The 21483-nt window shown below is 35.1% G+C and overlaps 1 protein-coding gene across 3 annotated transcripts in view; it reads right to left on the bottom strand.

The window, feature by feature from the left end:
- Ptp10D (Protein tyrosine phosphatase 10D) overlaps positions 1-21483 on the bottom strand; it is a 203349-nt gene that overhangs the window by 38393 nt on the left and 143473 nt on the right. For 2 of the 3 annotated variants that reach the window (XM_083119396.1, XM_083119397.1), the window contains exons 12-23: positions 20694-20831; positions 19386-19491; positions 18425-18588; positions 16398-16688; positions 15030-15308; positions 14002-14099; positions 13292-13486; positions 11799-11915; positions 9580-9739; positions 8561-8667; positions 7142-7252; positions 4826-5018 (exon numbers count right to left, since the gene is read on the bottom strand). In XM_083119396.1, the coding sequence (XP_082975522.1) occupies positions 4826-5018; positions 7142-7252; positions 8561-8667; positions 9580-9739; positions 11799-11915; positions 13292-13486; positions 14002-14099; positions 15030-15308; positions 16398-16688; positions 18425-18588; positions 19386-19491; positions 20694-20831 (1959 nt within the window). The remainder of the gene's footprint in view (positions 1-4825; positions 5019-7141; positions 7253-8560; positions 8668-9579; positions 9740-11798; positions 11916-13291; positions 13487-14001; positions 14100-15029; positions 15309-16397; positions 16689-18424; positions 18589-19385; positions 19492-20693; positions 20832-21483) is intronic. The other variant, XM_083119398.1, reaches the window with a different exon arrangement.

The raw sequence follows: 21483 nt of genomic DNA, 5'->3' as shown, positions 1-21483 counted from the left end.
TGCAATGCCGGGCGATAGTCCACAATGCTGGGGGTCCAATAGAACATGATTGGTGGTGGCGGTGTGGTATCTCTTAAGGTGAGTACCCATCAAACATGGTCGGATATAAAGCAAACAACCTCTGTAAATACATTTCTTGTGAGAAAAAGGCTTCCCTTTCAGCACCATGGCATTTTGAAACTTTCAAGTTTGGGAAAACGAGTTATGCATTTCATCAATTAACTCTGCTTCTAATTGAGATACAAGTCTTGGAGAACATTCATGTTGTAGGTCTTAAAAGCTGCAGATATTATGTTGAGGACACAAAATCTTAAAAAAAAAGGGGGGGAGGGACCTCTCGTGGGAGGGGAAGTACCCCACAACTCCATAGCATGGTGCCATCTGCTCGCACGCTTCACCTTGGCAAGGAACTAAGGCTTTCAACGGCCACTCAGGCACACCGTGGTGGTGATTTTAACATGTTTTTTCGTGTGTTTTAAGGGTTTTAAGCAAAGGTAGTTTTATATCTGTATGTGTCGAGCACCATGAAGTGTTTTTAACCCAAACCTTTCACCCAGTATCCTCGCATGACACTTCTCCAACGTGGCTTGATTTTCCGAGCCTAAAATATGACCACCTGAAGAAGGAAGCAGTAAATCTTCCGAAACGTAGTTTACAACGAATACATACTCACTTACGTAAGTAGATGAAATTCAATACTCTAACGTATTTTTGTTCGACAGTCATTAGCATCTATGTGAAATATCTAAATACACTGTTTTCGCAGTAGCCATTCTTTAGACCATACATGTGCAACAAGTGGGCTGCAGGCCAGATTCAGCCTGCCAAGGTCTCCTGTCCAGCCCATCAGGTTAATTATCGTACTAAATATTTCTGACAGTTTTGACTGTGAAACAGCAATTGAGATGAAATAAGTCTTGAAGCTTTCCTGGCATTGAATTATGAACAGACTCTCTCAGGCTATTGACGAGGTGGAAAGATTTACAAACTCAGGGTAAAATATGAGAGTGACGTTAGCTCTTGAAAACTTGGAAAACTTTCCAGAACTCACTTGATCGATAGCCCCAAGAGAATATGTTCGTAATTCATCACCAGGAAAGTTTCAAGACTTACTTCAGATACCTCTATGGGAAGAAAATGCTACACTGCATCTGTAGATTTGAAAATTTACGGAACAATGGTAAACAGCTATCTAGCCTCCTGCATTAACTATACAATTTGGGAAGTGAAAGTGGGTCATGCCAATTAAGTTTTGTTTTGTTTGTAGTTTGTAATTTGTTATAAGACAGTTGTGTGGCGCTGTTGCTCAGTCGCTAGGGTATCTGACCTGGGTTCGATCCCCGGTAGGGGAGAACCGGGACTTTTTTAACATGTTCAAGCAGCTCCAGCGCCCATCCAGCATCGCATAAAGTGGGTACTTGGAGGAAACTCTGGAGGGTAAAGGCGGCCAGGGGCATGGTGCCAATCACATCACCCCCAGCTCAGCCCCATGAGATGGCATGGTGCAAAGCACAGGGGAGCACTTTACTTCACCTTACAGTTGTGTGTCTTCATCTCTGACCAGGAGCAGTGCCAGAAAATTTTGACTGGGTGGGTAGATATGAATGTAAGACACCATATGACTTTTCTCTCCCTCCCTTCCACTTCCAATTTTCCCTCTACCTCTTTCGCCTTTCCTTTCTTCTTTTTCTCTTAATTTTTTTATGCCTTCTTATTTATCTGTATGTTTTTCTGTTTGTGTTACCTCTCTCTCTCTCTCTCTCTCTCTCTCTCTCTCTTGTCCCAATCTTCAAATCTCTCTTTCTCGTAACTAATTTTCTCATCCATCTATCATTTTCTCTCTCTTCCATTTGAATTGGGTTTAAGCTTGTGTTGCATCACATTTTGCCATTCAAGAGAAAAAAATAAAAGGCCCATATGGCATTTTATATAATCGATGGTGCTGATAGAATGTGTGATTGATAAACAATGACGAAGAATTACATTATTTTATTCACAACTCAAATGCACACACCTGAATTATAAAGATTTATCATAGTATGAGTATTTCTGGAGAGAAGTGTTGTTCACTGGTCGAAGGTTAATGATAACTTTTCCTGGCTAACAAGGTATTTACAACTGATAAATATACATGAATTTTTGGATTAAAATTAATGTCTTTATTAGGAAAGGTTAAAAAACTGAAACAATCAATTTTTTTGTTCATTCTTCATAAAATTTTCCCAGGCCACAAAATGACATTTTGACCAAATATTACTGGAAAGTATTACACAATTAACATTGAAAAAGCTGTTAGCAATCAAGTGGAAAAGAAATGAAATACACAATGATCGAGGTAATGAATAGTTCACATTTGGAGAAAGCTATTTGGACACAAGAAATTAACCAAATATTGACAATCCTAGCTGGTAATTTGTCTCTTTTATGCAGCTTACTCATGGTGTAAGGAATAGCAGTTTCTGAAGGCATTCAAATGCCAACCACTCTTCCACTTCCACATTGTAAACTGCGTTCTTGCAGCACTACAAGGCTCCCGTGCATGGAACCACAGTCAAGATAACTCCCTTTTTTATATACAAATCAATATATCTTGTGCACGTGTATTTGTGCCTGTTCCATCATCACGTCATGTGACAACCATTCAAATTCACAATCGCCATTAGTCAAAACTAATTGAAAAGCAACGTAAAATAAAACAATTCAGACTAATCAGTTGCAAGTTACTTATCTTACTAACTGGAGTTTCTACAGTTAATAGAACTTCGAAACTTGAGGTAGTAATTTCAATTCCACAATGTTTCATTTTTGATTTAGCTTTGTGAACAACAAAACATTGTTATCTGCAAAGATCTACAATAATTCTTGTATTTGTATTTTTGTTATTTAGCGTCGATTTTTAACAATGGTTTTTCCAGTGGCCAAAGGGGAAAAAGAAACATTAGACAAAATGGAATTCTGATATATTGGATTTGCAAACAATAGAGGTCCATAAAATAATGAACTTGAACACTCACTTCACTTGCTCATAGCTCACAGAAAATGTGGTTATATTCTTAGTGGTACAATAATAAAAGATGCAGGAAAAATGGAATAAACCACCCAAACAGCTTGTTATGTCAAGACCAAATGGAAACCCATCTTATTCCTGCAATGCAGGAAGGCAGAATGCTAAAACAGTGTAGTTTCTACTTTCTCATCCAGAGTTTTGGAGACAGCGAGAAATTTGTCTATTTTGAAAGACAGAGCACCAGTTCGTTACTGCTCATGTTCTTCCAGGCATTCTCTTTTCTCTTCTGTGTGCATTCTGACCACTCATATTGACTTTCTTCTTCCCCAAACACATTCTGTGTTCAGAGACAACCAACATGTGACCATATAGGAAAAAGGGACAGAACAATCTTTGAAATGTTGGTGTGTATGTATAATTCCAAGTACAATGGTTGGAAGTCCAAACAATTTATTATGAAGTTATTTGATTGATTTAATTAGGTTACATACCAGGGACATACTAAAAGTAATGAGCAACATTTTAAAAAAAATCAGAATCCATCAATACACACAAAGTAAATCGTAGCAAAATACAAACTTTACTGAACATGTCAAGGTAGTGTGACTTCATTATCTTCAATCGCATGAGCACAGTCAGTTGTTTAAAAATGATTGACAGTGATGTTTTGTTTCAACAATGTGTTGTGATTGAATTCCTTGTTAAAGAGGGAATTCCTGCTGCTTAAATTCAGAATAGACTTCAGTGTGCGTATCAAGATGTATGCATGGGTGCTAGCAGTGTTAGATGATGGGTAAAACATTTTAAAGAAGGAAACGTGAGTATCAAAGACCAGCCTCAGAGCAGCACCCACGAACTGCCTCCACGGAATGCAACATGGAAATCAGAGGGGTACATTCTAGTTGAATTTTGAACCTGGGGTAACCATAAATGCTCGCCATTATATCCAAACACTTCACAAGCTCCATCGTGCATTGCAGGATAAACGTCCTGGAAAGAAAATCATCCTTCAACGTGATAATGCACGCCCGCACTCTACTCAGTTCACCAGGGAGGAAATTTGGAAAATGGGGTGAGGACTTCTACCTCACCCTCCCTACAGTCCCAACATTGCACTATCATCTGTTTGGTTTTGTGAATGAAGAGTTATAATGCCAACACTACCAGATGATGGAGTAAAGAAGTGTGTCAGGGTCTGCAAGCAGCTGGAACGTAGTTCTGGACTAAAGAAGTGTCTCAGTGTCTGCAAACAGCTGGAACATAGTTCTACGGTAAGGGTATTTTCAAGCTTCCAGAAAGGTGGTAAAAATGCTTGCAAAGAAATGGAGACTTGGTTGAAAAGTAAAGAAACGTCTGCAGATTATGATGTAGCATGAATTTATTTAATAAAACCAAAACTTGGTTCATGAAAAATTGTTGCTCATTACTTTCAGTATGTTGCTTTTCTGCTACTTTTGGCTAATCGTGATGATAGATGAAATTGATGCAGGGACACTCACGAAGAACACTCAAGTCCAGGCTGTAATCGAACACAGGACTCCTTGAATCGTAGTGCTAACCACTCCACCGTGGAGGTCGGCATTACAAAGTTAAGCTTATCTTTTCTTTCCATCTCCTGAGTATGAATACAAGCATGTTCAAAAAACATTGGAGGAATATATTAACAACAAGTATGTTTGGATGTTGTATGGTACAAATATTAATATTCTTGTCCTCAACACATATGTGAAGGATGCATATTCTAATATAGCCAAATAAAAACTGTCAAATAAGTCATATTATCATTGCAACTCACATATATAGAAATTCAGAACTTACCTGTTTGGATGGGAAAACTGTAGTAGGTGTCTGTAAACTTATCAGGTGCTGTGAATGCTCGAACTTTCACTCTGTATGTGGAGCCAGACTTCAATGGTCCATTGCAATATCCTTTCTTCCCTTCACAATTCTCTATTCCTATTGTGAAGTCTTCAACTGTTCTATTCCGGAATGGGAAGTAAGGATCAGAGACCTACAAAAAGAAAAAAGAAAATGGTTACTGATAAAGGCAAAAATAATGTAAGTTCTGATACAATTCTGGTTTTGAAATTCGAGTGCATAGAGTACTTATGCAAGTGCTTTCTTGACTAATTTATTGCTATGCTATTTAATTTTCTCAAGAAGTTTATTTTGTTTAATCTCTCTGTCTGTCTGTCTCTGTGTGTGGACAGTTTGATTGATTGAATTAGGTTATTTGCATTGCTTTTCTACTACTTTTGGTTATTCACAAAGATTAGGATGACCAATGATATGATGAAATTGATGAAGGGACACTCACAAAGAACACCCATGCCTCGGCTGGGATTTGATCCCAGGATCCTTGGCTTAGCACACTGTACTATAGCTCGACCACAAGGAAAAAAACCTTCCCTCAAAAGCGTTCGCGCATTTTCCCTGCCGTTATCGGTGCTCGGGGCAGTGTTGCCAGGTCAGACTTGAAAAAATCGGGAGATTGTTCCTTGGGAAACCAGAAGATCTGCTACAAAATCCGATGATCTAATAGTAGCGGATGAACGACCTTCTCGGGGGCGGCATAGGCGTGCGCACTGGGGGGCAAGAGGACGTCTGCAGATTTTTTTTCCAGCGAGGGGGAAACAATGTATTTTTATCAGGCGGGTAAACGAGGCATATTACCACGTATAGCCTAATGTTGCCCTCTCAGAAAACATCACTTGAGTTTGAAATTATCAGGTTCCTACATCCCTATTATAATAATGGATGTAAATTACTGTAATTGAAATCAACTCATACGTCTGAATTAATAAGTACTTTTATGTCAACATTCATTTCCCAGAAGGGAAGGGGGGTGGCGACCATCCTTGCACTTCCTTCTGGATGTCCATGCCACTTTATAATTTTGTAGAAAATTAAGTATTTAAGTATAGAATAGTATATTAAGGATAGAAAATTAAGTATTTTCAAACCGATGAAAGTTTCAAGCAACTACGGGGGAGGGGTGCATTATTTCCTTTGTAATTGAACTATGCCGCTTCGTTCTCTAGCAAATTTCTTGTTATTAACACATGCTTTATTCGTCAGTTATGCTGCCTCTAGGTTGATGCATTTAATATATAATAGACACACACACACTCACACACACACACACACACATACATATATAAAATAATTTGCCCACGCTACGAAGTCAGTATTTCTACTTAGTAAGGCAAGGACGTTTCACTGTGTCTGTGTCACTTCATTCATTTCATCAGTTTTTTATTCATCCTTGTTGTCGTACTTACCCGTAGAGACACAAAAGCGACGTAAAATAACTAAAATAGAAATAGATTTTCGGGTGGGATAAAATACAACCATCTAAAAATAGTAATGTACATGGACGTCCGCAGGATTTTTTCCAGGCAGGGGCAAGGAAGGTATTTTTTCCAGGGGGCAAAGAAGGCACATTTTCTAGAATAATAGTGTTGTTCACTCAAAAAACATTGCTTAAATTTCAATGTATCATATTCATGCAATAATTAACACACATTATTGCAGCTGAAATTAAATTATATGTGAAAAATATATAATTTTTGGTTGACTTTCATTTTCCAGGGGGGCCACGCCCCCCCCCCCTTCCGGACGCCCATGGTAATGTAGTAATAGTAATAAAATAATAATAATGTCCTAGCACATCGTTTGGCATAATTTCACAGTTCAAACAGCACTTTTCATGGCTGAGTGGAGTTCCACTCTCCCCTCCATGTTCAAGTAAGGTGACCAGAAAACTTGTTTTTGAGCAGGCCGTCGGAGGTGCCATAGCAATAGTTTATTATGGAATCCTACCGAGAAATCAATAGGTCTGGCAACACTGACGTTGGCCGCTCTGAAGGCTCCTTCTTCCTGTCTTTTTCCCCCACCCGCCAGCACGATGGGGTCTGCGCAGGTTTCTTTCCTTGTGGTTTCACTATAACTACTCCACCATGGAGGTTGGCAACTTGTTTGTAGTGATACATATATTCCAGAAATGTCTTGGTAGTTGCTACTTAGTTAAATCTATTTGCATTATTGTAACAAGCTAACATGCAAAGAAGATGATGTAATCTTAGATTGTTAAAAATATCAACTGTTTAAGAAAAACCTTCTCGTACTGCTTACCTGGTAAGGAGGCCACAAACTGTATGCCTGCACATCATGCCAGCTTGGCATTTCCAAGCCTGAAGCATTTTTACTGTCGTCTTCAGCCACAATTACAGTGTAAGACGTAACCTGCAAAAGACAATAATAACATTTATGCAATCAGAAAATATGTGAGAATGTGCATATTATTTGTGTATTTATTGTTTGGATGAATATATGTATATGCTAAAAGAAAGGAACAATAGCATTCAATGTCAATTACTAGCCATCAATTACCTGAATAAAATACATGGGTAGAGAAATGCACAAGATACCAAATGATCAGTGTTTAGGGCCACCAGATCACTGCAAGCACAAAATGTGGGAGAGACTGTCATAAAATGGACTAAGTCAAAATAAGGTACAACGATTCACAGTGAATAATAGAACTTCTTTTGTTTGAAATACATTAGCAAATAATGTGAAATTGCCACATTCTCAGTTCAAAGAAAATGAATTTTTAATTAATGCTAAATTGGAACCTCAATATCATGTTTTTATGTGGGGTAAAGTAAAATCTGGGACAATTTTATAATATGTTGCTGTGTTAGGACTGTAAAGACTGAATGTACATGTGCGAAACTAAAATCTGCAAACATACATGTGTTTTCAAGTATATTTTCTCCAAGGAGACAATTTTTCTCAAAATTTCAGTTTTGGATCAAAGTGTAATAATAAAACTCAGAAAAGTTAAATGTTTGAAACTGTTTTGAACCAACGACGAATGCTTTACTGAATCTATGTGGAAACTGTTTTCATTATCAGTTCATTGTGGTAACATTAATGAAAAGATCTGTTCAACATTTTCACTGTGATAAGTGCTTAACTTCTTGCCTCTTGGCAACTATTTCACCTGCTTATACCATTAAATTGTAATAAATAATTTTTTCTTAGTTTTCTGGTTTTCCAAGAGGAAGACTTTTCACACAGAGAACTTCAAACACCATGTGCTAAGTAGTAAATGTTCGTCTTAACTGCCAGAAAGAAGGAAAACAAGATAAAACACAGCCCACATAAAAAAAACACTAAAGAAGTTCTGGCATCCTGCTGGCATTAGCAAGGATAAAAACAGGTGTTTTATTCTTGTGTGTGCTATGTTTTATCTTGTTTTCGTGATTTCTGGCAGGTAAGATAAACAAGAAAGACTTTTTAAAATGCAAATTATGTGATGCTCAAAACGTAGGACATTATCTTCCTAGTGCCAGTCACAGGGTTAAAATTTAGGACATGTCTGGGGAAAGCAGATATCTGGTAGCTCTAGGAATAACTCACCAAAATATATTTGCTCACCACAACTGTTTATTGCCTATTTTATTTTCTTTATGATATTGTAATTAAAATCATTAACTGTTGCTTGTGTTAACTGAATAAGAAACTAGCAATTTATGTTTAACTTACCTGTCCATTTTGGTCTGAAAAGTAGTTCTTGCGGAACCTTATTTGGATTGTGGTAGACGTTCTGAAGACTTCAGTTGGAACAACCTGACTTGGTGGCTTTGGTGGAGCTGCAAGAGAAGAATATTACAATTTATTATTTCTCAATTAAAATCGAAACTAGAATACTGACTGTTGCAGTCGTGAACCTTATCTATGATAAAATTATACTGCAGTAATTTGAATACTTTACAGATGAAAACGAGAGGAAGGCAGAAAAGTATTATTGCATTCCTTACTCTATATCTATCATAACAGATGTTTCTTCACTTTTGAAGCTGAATATTTTTTTTCTATCAAACTATTTAAACTATTTCTAAAAGCAGTTAATTTTTTTCCTCCTTTAAGCATCTATCTACTTTTTTACTTCTTATACTTGAATGTATAACACTGTTGAGCCTTGTTTCCAGGTTTAATAAAACACTAAAATGCTGACCAAGGCAAAATATATTGTAAAAAATACACTATAAATGTATAAAACTTTATAGCACGGTCTTCTTCAGACTCTGAACCAGAAGAGAGTGTATTTTTGCGTAGTTTAGTGTATTTTTAACAATAAATTTTCCCTTAGTCAGCATTTTAGTGTTTTATTGAATTTATAATTTATTCATTAATTGAACATTACATTTATTATTTTTAATCAAGGTAGTAAAATTTGATGAAGTGTCTTCCTTGGATCAACAAATTTTTTTCTGAATACCAATATTGAGTTCACATGCCCACTTCCAGCCAAACAACAACACTTCATAATAATAATTTTATTAGTTTTTAACATGGGGTACCCACCTTGAGAAAGAAAACACCGATGTTCAAAATGTTGGCAACCATCTAATCAAGAAGTTCAAGACTAAGTAATATTTTTGGTGTATCGATATAGTGGACTGCACAGTCATCAAATCTTTGCAAAAAAAGAGCAGCTTTACTTTATAACAATAAATCATTTTTTTTTTATTTTAATTGTTGTTACAGTCTAGAATGCTCACCTAGAATTGGCATTCTCTGTTTCCATATTGCTTCTGGTCCATATCCTATTCTAGTTTCTGCTTGAATCCTGAAGATGTAAGTTCTGCCTGGTATAAGTGTTCTTATGGTTCCATGGAACTCGTGTGGTTTAAAATCTCTAACTTCTGTGTGTGTGGAGCCCTAAAATTTTCCAAATAAATTACACATAAGGATGTATTTTCACACATTGACAAATAACTTAAAATGCAACTTCTCTAATACCCGTCGTTCTTAGAAGGCAAATTCATATGCACTAAAATTGTTAAATATGCCCTTAAAATATCAAACTACATTCCTAATATTGCACTATGAATTTTCAAGTAACATTTTACACAGTGGTTCCCAAAGAGTGTGCCACAGCACCCTGGGGCTCCATGGCTGGCTTACAGGTGTACCGTGAAATGTTCCACTATTTTTACAGAAATGACACTTACTTGTTAGTCTACACATGGTTTCTGTCCCACTAATTGTAAATTCAATCAATGATATTATTGTACCAATCATGTATAATGCGAACTTTTTTTCAATTTTTTTCCAAAATTTCTGCCCCCAAAACTGTGGTGCGTATCATGCACGGAATAATTTGGACAGCCAACATGAAACTGTGCAGGGTCATTCCATGATTTTGTGACACTTGCATTGATTTTTCATGTTTATGGAACCCTATCATGTTATATATCATTGTAAAGCTTGAATTCTGTAGTTTCTGAATATGGCAACAGTATTCCATTCAAGATGGTGATACTATTGTGCAATGCAGTTGAAATAAACTCATCACAAAATGAAGAAACGTTCTGATTTTTATGGTACTTTGGATGAAAGAAAAGATAAGGAAAAGGAAATAATAATTATGATGTATTACTGGGCAAATGAAATTATATATATGGAGTGTGTAAATGTCTTAATGGAAAAAATCTCGTATAAATGTTACATTAGTCATGGAAAAAGTATATAATTTGAAGTTTTTTTTAGAAAAAGTAAAGAAGGAATGAGCAAAACCACGTATACATTTTGAAGGCCATTTCCCACGATTTTTCACTTTGTAATGTAATGTTCTGCAACACCGAGAAAAGCAGTACCATCCTGGCGGAATTTTATCATGCACCTCCCGTCACATGGGATGCATATCAGCGGTATATGTTGGCGAGAAATAATAGAAACTAATTTCACTGCAAGTTCATAGCGTAATTTTGATCTGGTTTTCTACTATTACAGAATAAATAAGATTGTTAAAGAGTGAAAGCTTTGAGGTGCTAATCACAGTGGAGGGAGAGGGGGAGGTGGTGTGGGTTGGTGACATTGTTTGCACAAGAGAATATTCTCCTCTTGGTCCACATAGCAACAGGTGACTCATTGAATAGGTATGTCATCATTCACTCTTGATCGGCATAGCAACAGCTTTATGACCTACAACTACGAAAGCCATTTCTTGAAACTGGATTGTACTGGGCATTACATGATGATATATAATTGTTTGCCACTTTTCTCCATCAAAAACCAGGGTGTGCATTATACATGCACATGCATTATACATGCGTAAATACAGTATGTGCTTTTTACATAAAATGTTTCTGGATTTGAAATATTTGTTTTGTTTTTTTAAACTTAAGGCAATCAACCTAACCACACTAAGTGAGCATTGCTAGTGTTAAATAGGGCTACATTCTGACTTGGGCACCATGGAAAAATCTTCAAACACTAAGGACAGTGTGAAACGAAAAAGTTGGGAACCCCTGTCTTACAATGTATTTCATATTTGCAAAAAGTAGTAAAACAGAAAATACACTATGTTAAGAAATACTAGAAAATATGTTGCTACATATGTGTTAACTTATATATTCATTATAAAACTCTTGTCAAGATGGTTCAAATACATTTGGGAAAATACGTATATGGATTTTTATAAAAGGGTGGGGAAAAACACTGGAATTGCAGAAACTTTTCTTCATGTATATATAATCTGCCTAATGTGATTAAACCAATACTAAAATGCAAAAATGAAGAAAATTTAAATTTCTATAAATGAAAATTTCAACTATGATTTCAACTATGTTTATTGAAGGGAACTCTCACCTCCTAGCCAAACTGAATATAACAGCCATGCATTTTATCATCTACACTCATGTAGTAAATATCATAGAATTAATAAAACAAATAATGTGTCAGTATTATTCTGCTAATTCTAACACCCTGAACTCACCTCCAAGCCATATGTAATGGTATACTTCTGTATAACTCCATTTTGCTCATTGCTGGGTAAGGACCATTCAAAACTGATCTCGCTCGGTTGAACATCTCTTGGATGAAACTTTTCGACCTGAAATAAAAACAATTTAATTAATATTACTATTATTTTTAATATTAATATTTAATATTGATTTTAATATTAATATTTAATATTCACTTTAATATTGCTATAATTTTAATTATCTATTTCAGATTCTTTTAAACTCTAATACCATAATGCTAGCTGTTACCTAGTGGATAATACTACAAGAAATTTTCTTTGTATACCTTCTAACTGGTACTAATTCTAGAACTTTCTAACTCCCGTTTATATCAGAGATTGCCAATAAATGAGGACTGTAGATCAGCTGATTCCACAATGATCACTATTTTGAAAAACTTAATAATATATTTTTCTTAAATAAGGATCTTTCATGATACCACTTAAAATCAGTACCTATAATGAGGTATCGGTTAAGTCTGGTAAATTTCTCGTATTGGACAAATGGATTTCTTCAAATTTACAGGAGAAATTACTTACTGAATGCAGTTTCTTTATACTTGTGGAAGTTCGGGGATGTGTTTTCTCGCATCGTTCATTGAATTTTGCTGGTAAATCATCTATTTTTCGATATAAATGTGTAACCGGTGCACAAAAGCTCTTGCATCCATTTACTTCCAGGTGGATGTAGCCTGTGTGTGATGACGTAATCCCGGTCAGTGTTTCCAAACACGTGTTTTTGTAACTGAAGAAGGTACGTTTCTGCAAATGGTTTGTGGGGCTATGTGTCAATAGTTCGGGGGGCTATGTGTCAATGGTTCATTGGGCTATGTGTCAATGGTTCGTGGGGCTATGCAAGAATGGTGTGTGGGGCTACGCATATTTATTCGAAACCAATTTTTAACTATTATAACCTATATGTGACCCTACCTAACCTAACCTTACCGGAAATAGTTTGTGGGGCTATGTATGAATGGTTCGTGGGGCTATGCATCAATGGTTTGTGGGGCTACGTAGGTATTTTTGGGTGGAGTAGGGGTGGAAACACTGCATGGCGAGTACGGTAGTGAAACTGTGACCGCCATTTTGCGTGTTACCGAAGGCAAAAAAGAAACAAAGAAAACTTACTCTATATGTCGCAAATAGAGCTTATTTCCATGAAATAAGCGAAATGCCACCTTCAGCAATGTTTCTCAATGCAGAATACGTAAATACGAATATTCAAATTAAATGAACTAACAAATTTCAGCCGTTTGTCCGATACGAGAAATTTACCGTTAAGTCTTTTTAAAAAATTTATTATAATACTATGGTGGTAATGGGTGCTTGAATAGAGCTGTGGATCCCTGCGGGGTTCACAGACCACTCTTTGTAACATTATGCTGTATAAATAGCATTGCTTTATTGTACAAATTACACTAACAATGAGAGAAAAAAAGCACATGATCAAAAAGCAAACAACTTACCCTTCCTGGAATAGATTCCCGAGTGGTAAATATGCCTGAGACAGGAAGTGATCTTCTCAAAACAGAAGATTCTGTACCAGATCGAACCACCACAGTAAAGGTATAATTTCGATGTGGTTTTAAATTTGTCATATGAATGGATTCATCCAAGGTAAGATTTTGAATTAAATGACCTTCGGTGTTCAAGTATTGAACCTGAAATGTAAATGAAAATACATAATTAAATTACAAATTGCGACAATCAAATCACTTGCAATGGCAAAGGAAAAAATCAAAAGAAATAGCAGAACTTTAAATAGAAAAACTAGTTGAACAAAACTAATAATATTGCAGGGATTTTGAAATTTAAGTAAATTTTATTGTGATATTCAGTTTTCTGGAGTCAAATAGCCAATTACTGTAACACTGTACTTTCATGAAAGCATGGTAATAACAAAATATTGTGCTGTGTAAATAAAACTGGTATAGGAAGTTGTGCCAAATTAATCTTAGAATGCAGACACTTCAAGATATGTTTACAAATTTTATCTACCTTCCATTATCCTTCATGTGTTACTTTTGTTAACCTTAACGCATTGAAAAGATCAACATAAAGTTGATTTCATAATTTATGATTCACAAGAAAGAAAGCAAATTTCAATACTGTAAATCCAAATAAATTGTTTCATGTGCCTACACTGAAAAATGGATATTCCACTACGAGTCCTTACCTCAAATGCATTGTATTCTCCTCGTGGTTTATCCCATGTCAAAATAATTTCATTATCAGTGATTCCTGTTGCATTGATCATAGTTATTGGTTCTGGATCTGAAAAATTAACAGTATTTGCATAAGCAATTTCGACTTTTTAGTTATACACACACACACAAAGTTGTGTGTGCAAAGTTGTTTGGTTGTTTTTGTTCAACTGCAGGTGTGCCTTAAGCATACAGAGTTTTCCTTAGAAATATTCACAGGCACACCTATGACATAAGAATATTAAACCAGGATCTCATTAAACCACAGTATCCACCTTTGCTACACAACATTTACAAAATTATAAATTTTGCACAATTGACAGGATATTTAAATTTCACACATGTGTTGCATTGCAGTTTGCAAATCCTGCTAGATACCCAGACTACAGAAAAATATTGGCTGGTTTCGGTTATTAAATTCAAATAGACTAGTGTAGCCATATCAGTATTAACTCAACCCTACTAACAATTCAACCATGTATTAATTTCATATTCCCAGATTTTACAGTCTCTAACTTTATACCCTTACCTTTAGCCATACATATTGTTATTTAGCAAATCAAGCATAAAGAATATATAATCAATGTTCAATGTATACAAATGAAAGTTATATCCCAAATATTCAAGCTGGGTTAATTCCTGACTTCAATCGTATATGTGAAGTAGCATTCACAGTTTTCAATATTGTGACTTTATTGGTTAATTTCTACCATTCTTGGCGATTGCAATGATGTGAAATATATGCTGGAACAAGCACATCCATACTTGTACTGGAACACCATACACTAAATATTATGGCACATATACTGGATTGACATCATTTATAGAGAGATTGTTACAGAACTTCTTTCAACCATGGCTCAGCTGAATTGTCAATCAATTGCATCCACCAGTATTGTATTTAAATTCCTCTCCTCCATTCTTGTACTTGAAAATTGCATGTCATTAACACACACTTACATACTATTTTGTAAGTAGAAGACACAATTTCAGTACTTACATAGCCGATCTTGCCGTTGCAGTGGTTGACTGCCAACACCATCCGACACAGTCCAAACTGTTATGTTGTACAGTTTTCCAGGTATAAGACTTGAAAATGTCACCTTCCTATCAGTGTCATTAGCAGACTTCTCTTGTTCTGGAATACTTGGGTCGGAGAGTATAAATCGGTAAGTATCGAAGTGAGATGAGGCTTGAGGCGTTGGTGTATACCTCAGGGTTATCGAATCTGTTTCTTGTTGACTGCTCACCACAAAAACTTCCGACTGTATGAGTGGCACTGGAAGAAGAGATTTAGCAAATATAAATTATAAATGTAATTTATTTTAGGGATGGACTCATATAAAATTTTTGCCAACACCAATCAAGTACTGATATCAAATTTACAGCTATCCATAATTGCTATTCTACTGATCTGGTACAAATTTGCAAACATTCCTTGAAAACATGAATGGTTCATGAACCTCCTTAACTTGTAACTTGACTACAATTGGCTTTCAGACATTTATTTTACAACACCAGGGCACATGAATTATATGTTTACATTTACAAAGTAATAGCAGAATAAGGCCACTCACTAACTCTCTCAACCAAACACTCCACCCCTTGTTCCCAATCACAGACTATCCCTTTCTCCTCTCATTGTCCTCCTGACACACACCATACCACCACTCACAATATTCTACAAGCCTGGTAGGAGAATCACATCTTTCCATGCCAACTGTATCTTTGTTCTGGACCTGCCAACTTTGCTGGTCGAACACTCACTTTCATATCCACAATCTTTTATCTACATCTGAAGATGCGGCCCATGGCCATGAAAATTTAACATTTTCCAGTGTCTCGTAGGTTTTCTATGTACATATAATTTTCTTTTGCAAACATGCATGTCCACTCACAACCTATTACTAGGGGCATGCATATTTAGTTTTTGACAAAATATGAAATAACACATTGTAATGTTAATTGCAAAATAAACTCTTCAACACGAAACTAAGGTTTATTTACCGATGTGACACATTCTGAGGTCTGAATTGTCATGTGTGTTATGCAAATCACGGAAAATTGATTAATTCTGCTGTAAATATTTGAGAAGCAAAATGGACTTTTTTACACAGGAATAAACTTAATTCTCTGATAACTGTACAAATGTGTTGTTAGAAGTGAAATATTAACGTTGCGTAATAAATATGTATAATTTTTACATCAAATGTAGGATTTTATTCACCATTTTAACACTGAATTACATTTTATATACTGCTTTTGATCCCGAAATATGCCCAGTTTTTTTTGTTTTTTTTTACCGAAATCTAGATCTTTAATTCACCATAAATATCTGGCTACCTATTACAAATGAATGATCACTTACTTGTTCTGGTTGACAGCTTAGTGATGTCACTCTGCAGAGCATACGAAGTTGCAAAGATTTCAAAGAAATATTTGACACCAGGCATCAATTCGCCAATCAATACATTAATGGTTTTGTCCTTTTCTTCCCCATCAATATCCCCAGGTACTTCCTTGTTTCGTATGCTCTCTGGATCATGCTCAGGATACCACATAATGGTGTAGATCTCCACTCTTCCTGTGGGGTGGGGCCACTCCAGGGTGACATTTGTTGAGTCAATATGCGAAATTACATCACTAACCATGCTTGGACCTGTTCATAAAATAAATAAGATTGTTACAAATAGGAATGCGCCAATATAAAACTTTTGCAGCAGTTGATAAAATGAAAATAGAAAATTAAGTGATATCACTAACCAATAATCTACTAAACCAATATAAAATTTCACTTAAACAGGCCTCCATGGTGGAGAGGTCAGCATCTCATGTTGAAAAAGGTAGAAGTCCCAAGTTTGAACCTGGATCACACATAACTGTATGATTGTATGATTATATCATCAGACATTTCATCAGTTCATCTGCATCATCCTGATTAACTCCAGTGGTAGAAAAGAAAGATACAATAACCAAAATTATAATGAGACATAAAATTTCAGATATTGTGCAAAGAACCTAAATGACTTATTTACATCCACAATTAATGTAATTACAATGGGTTTTTATCTTAGAAAAACAATCTGCATATCTAGACAATGACTTCAAAAGGGTATGAATCATACCATTGCATTTATAGAAATAACAAAAAAATGGCAGAATCATACACTAAGTTACAGGCCATATATAAAAATACACTAACATTGCTACACATCCTTTAGGTGTAAATATTCTCTAAAAAAACTTAATTTTCAACATGTCATAGAAGGATGGAGTAAGTTTAGTCCATATTACAACTTTAATATCAAATTTGAACCAAAGATGACAATGGTAATGCCAAGCTAAAATTAATCAATTCATATAGAAATTTCATGTAGAAAACACACATTTTCTCGTATATAGAGAAAGCTTTACAGCAGAAAATATAATACATATTATGCAATTTGTTCAACACCATTTTCATGATGTTTCTTTCAAGCAAATTGAGAATTGAAAACTGAAACAAAAGCACTAAAAAACAGAGCACATCTGTTCCAGCATCAGAATAATCCCTTCCCTTAGAAACAAGCAGGAAGTAAAAGAAAGGGTATAAAAATAGAAATGGGCAATTTGCCTACTACTACATTTAGTAACAGCTGTACAAGCAAAATGAAATATGAATAGTGAAGCTTTCCTGCAAGATACGTTTATATATTATCTATTGGGATTGCAATTAAAACTAGGGCTGAGTTGATACCAATGGTGTATTGGTATTGGGAAAATATCAGTTGGGTTTTATTGACTGATACCTGCCACACTTTCCTGGCATTTTAGACTTTCATAGAGTCCACAAAAATGTCACGCAACACTTTCACAGAGAATATTGTGCGAAAATACTTATTTTGTGATTACATAACAAGAATTTTGATGCTTTCATGTAATTCTGGAATAATTTGAAGCAAAACTCTTGTAAATTGATGCTTATAGTTGGAGTGGAAAACTCACAAACCAGTGGCGTGTTCAAGGGGGGGTTGGGGTTGGTGGGGGTTATAACCCCCCCTTTGGCCCAGCATTTCTAAAAAAAAAAAAGAATATCTAATGTAGAAAAAGATGGCAAAATGAGGGCAGACTACCAAAAAAAAGTGGTCATAACCCTTCCTTTTCGAAAATCCTGGGCACACCACTGTCACAAACTAATAATCAATATTTTGAACAGCTTTTAACTGTTACAATTTTCAAGCATTGGTCTCAGTATCAGCTGGAATCTGTAAGAGTATCGGGATCAGTACGGGTATCGGTTCGAAGTGGCTCAGCCCTAATTAACACAATATTTTTTTAAAAAAATAAACTCTATAAATATTGACCTAATTCAAATTGTAATCACAGCATAGATGCAGCTTGTAATATGATACATACGGACAGTTCTAGTAACTTCCTGGGGATTGTTGCTTTCCACTCCAAAACTAACGGAGTTCACTTGGATAATGTACTTCTCTCCTGGCACTACATCGGTGACTTCTGCTTCTGTCTCTTTTACTGGTGGAAGCTTCACCCATTTTTCATCAGACTCAGTGTGATACCTATCCATATGAAAGAGAAAATTGAGAACATGCATTTATAGGGACAGATCATTATGAATTTGTTTTTGATACTGATAAAATACAAACATAAAATTTTACCAAAGCTTTAGAAAAGAAGTTGCGTGTTTACATATTTACTTTATCAAGCAAGGGTAAATGAATTATACATTTTATATTCACTAAAACTATAACAGTTGAATTTAGCACTAAGTTTCAGGATATTTAAGATATATCACCATGGTAAATTATCAGCAATTTTACTGATAATCTTACATACCAAAAGGCCTGCATTGCCCAAAACTAATAGTATACCTATTAATCTGTTCCATCTTATTTTATAATAAAATCAGAACTCATACAATACAATTCTTGCCAGCATGAAAATTGAAGATATTGTTCTTAATGATTTATTTCAATACTTGTACAATTTAAACTTGCTCAGACTAATTACAAATGTTAGAAAAATGAAAACATTGATCAGGAACTCACTACATCAGGCTGATTTTGTACAATTTTGTCTGACAAATGTGTAATATATATAAAGAAAATTATCAATAAATAACCAATTACAGTATAATTTATTGAATGACATTTCAAAACAAATGTTATTCACAAGGAGTTGTGAATATTACTTTTTGTTCTATTTTCCCATAATATTTTGAACCTGATTGTATTTAAAGAATATTATACTATTTTTGCACATTCAACATATTCATTCCTTTCTCTGTATGCAGATTGAAAAATCATAAATGCCACATTGTATAATAATATTCAACGTATAAAGTTGATGTACTCACCGAATCGAAAACTCTGAAAAAATTGAGTCTAACGGGGGTTCCCATCTTACATGTAATGAACTACCAGCAGCTTTCTTGAACGTTAAATTTCTCGGTGGATGAGGAACTGAAAATATTTAGTATATAGTGTTTTATTAATTAAGATTATTCATCACAATAATATTAATCTTTATCAATTTGAAAGAATCAAAAGAGCTTTTCATAAGTTTTTCATTTTTGAATATAATAATTTACCAACATCAATACTGTAATTTGTATTTTTATTAATTCTGCCTTCTTAACAATATAAAATTATATAAGAGCTTAATTCTAAGATATTCTATTGTAAGATCATTTTAATAACAACAATCTTAAAGCAATTTAACTGATGGCAGAGAGAGAAGAACATATAACATCAATTACAAAGTATGTTTATTTTGGGTAATATTGGAGCTCAGAAGTAATTGAATAGATACTGCACAACACTGATGCACTTCATGCACTAAGGGGTATGCACCCTCTAACACTCACATGCAGGAAAACAAAATAACACTTCGTCATAATGAGCTTTGACAGTTTGAAAGAAATCAACATTGATCTAAGTTATTCAGTACAGGGTAAGTTACAGCTAAAATTTGTTGCAGTATAAATTAACTAGATACATAATTTATTTCTTACTATTATAATATCGTGGACATATTGAAACATGGAAAAATTTCCCTGATATATAGCTGCGGTAACTTAATAATTACACAAAACCCATCCCAATATATTAGGAAGTTACTAAATTTAGATAAAAAAAATACGTTAACTTTCTAGCATAACAAGTAATGAATACATAGCCTTTCTTTTCTCTTCCTTGTTTATTACCGAATAGCATTTTTTACTGTCATAAAATATACAATACACCCTGAGTTGGAAATCTGTGGAACAAGGCTGCACATAATGGTAGAAAAGGGGAGAAAGTAAGTGGGAGGAACAAAGCAGTGCTGCAAACGGCTGGTAGCTGCAGCTGCATTTTCCCCTCCATACAGTCACTTCCCCTCTATGTAGACATTTTTATCAAGAATGCCACCAGGGCTGGCTCGGTAGCTCAGTTGGTATAGCAATAGCATGATATGCCAGAGACCCATATTCGAGTCCTGGTAGAGCCTGCATTTTTCACTGAAATTTCAACATAGTACATCTCCCGTGTGTGCTAAATCTTAATGTAGCTTCCCCTCTCAAGCCACCTCGAGTTCTACTTGTGCAGAGGACTTGCTTTCATTACCTTGCTCCAGAGATTCCCAGGACAGAGCATACATCTTGATAGCCCTTCGCATTACTTACAAACAGCCTGAAAATAATCATGAGGTTCACTTCGAAGTCCGTGACTTATTGCAAACACTTTAACGTCGTAGCCTGCTCCAGGATACAGATCTTCCAGAACCAATCTAGATTCTGTTGTCACAGTTGTTACCGATTCTCCTGTAATGGATGAAATTACAAACTTCTGCTCGTTTACACATACTTACATTAGTTCCTCACAGGAAGGAAGAATAAACAATAGAAGAAAGGCAGTATATAAGCTCTATCACCATAAAATGTGAGTATTGCTAGATCATAGGTACACAGCATGAGTAATGGGCACCTTTTCGGAGGTGAAAGGAGTGCGGGTGCATCATGTTGACTCTTAGGAGTCACAATATGACATGTGTTCAATGACTACAAAGTAAATCTGTCACGGATGTAATGAATATAGAAATCCAGTTCACCAAGTTTATAAATAGCTTTACAATATTTTGGAAAAATATTATTGAAAACTACTGTCATTGAAATTGCTTAGGATTCCTATTCAGATATTATTTCTATCATATTATGCTCCTAAAGGATAGTTCAAAGGACTATGGGAAGTTCTGTAATTATAAATACAGTTTTTACCATTACCAATACACACAAACACAAGCAAGGTTATTTGTAAAAATATGGAAATTTTAATCACATAATTTTTTTTATGCACAATTCAAGCAAAATTACTTACATACATAAAAAAACAAAACCTCATCACCCTATGGTATCAGAAATTTTGAAAGATGCAAAAACAGTTACATCAGATAGAAGCACACTGTTAGATATCACA

This window comes from Lepisma saccharinum, chromosome 3 (assembly GCF_977018435.1).
Source record: "Lepisma saccharinum chromosome 3, izLepSacc3.1, whole genome shotgun sequence".
Taxonomy (NCBI): Eukaryota; Metazoa; Arthropoda; class Insecta; order Zygentoma; family Lepismatidae; genus Lepisma; species Lepisma saccharinum.
The sequence above is the reverse complement of the archived record's forward strand: the minus strand, read 5'-3'. Positions and strand labels throughout refer to the sequence as shown.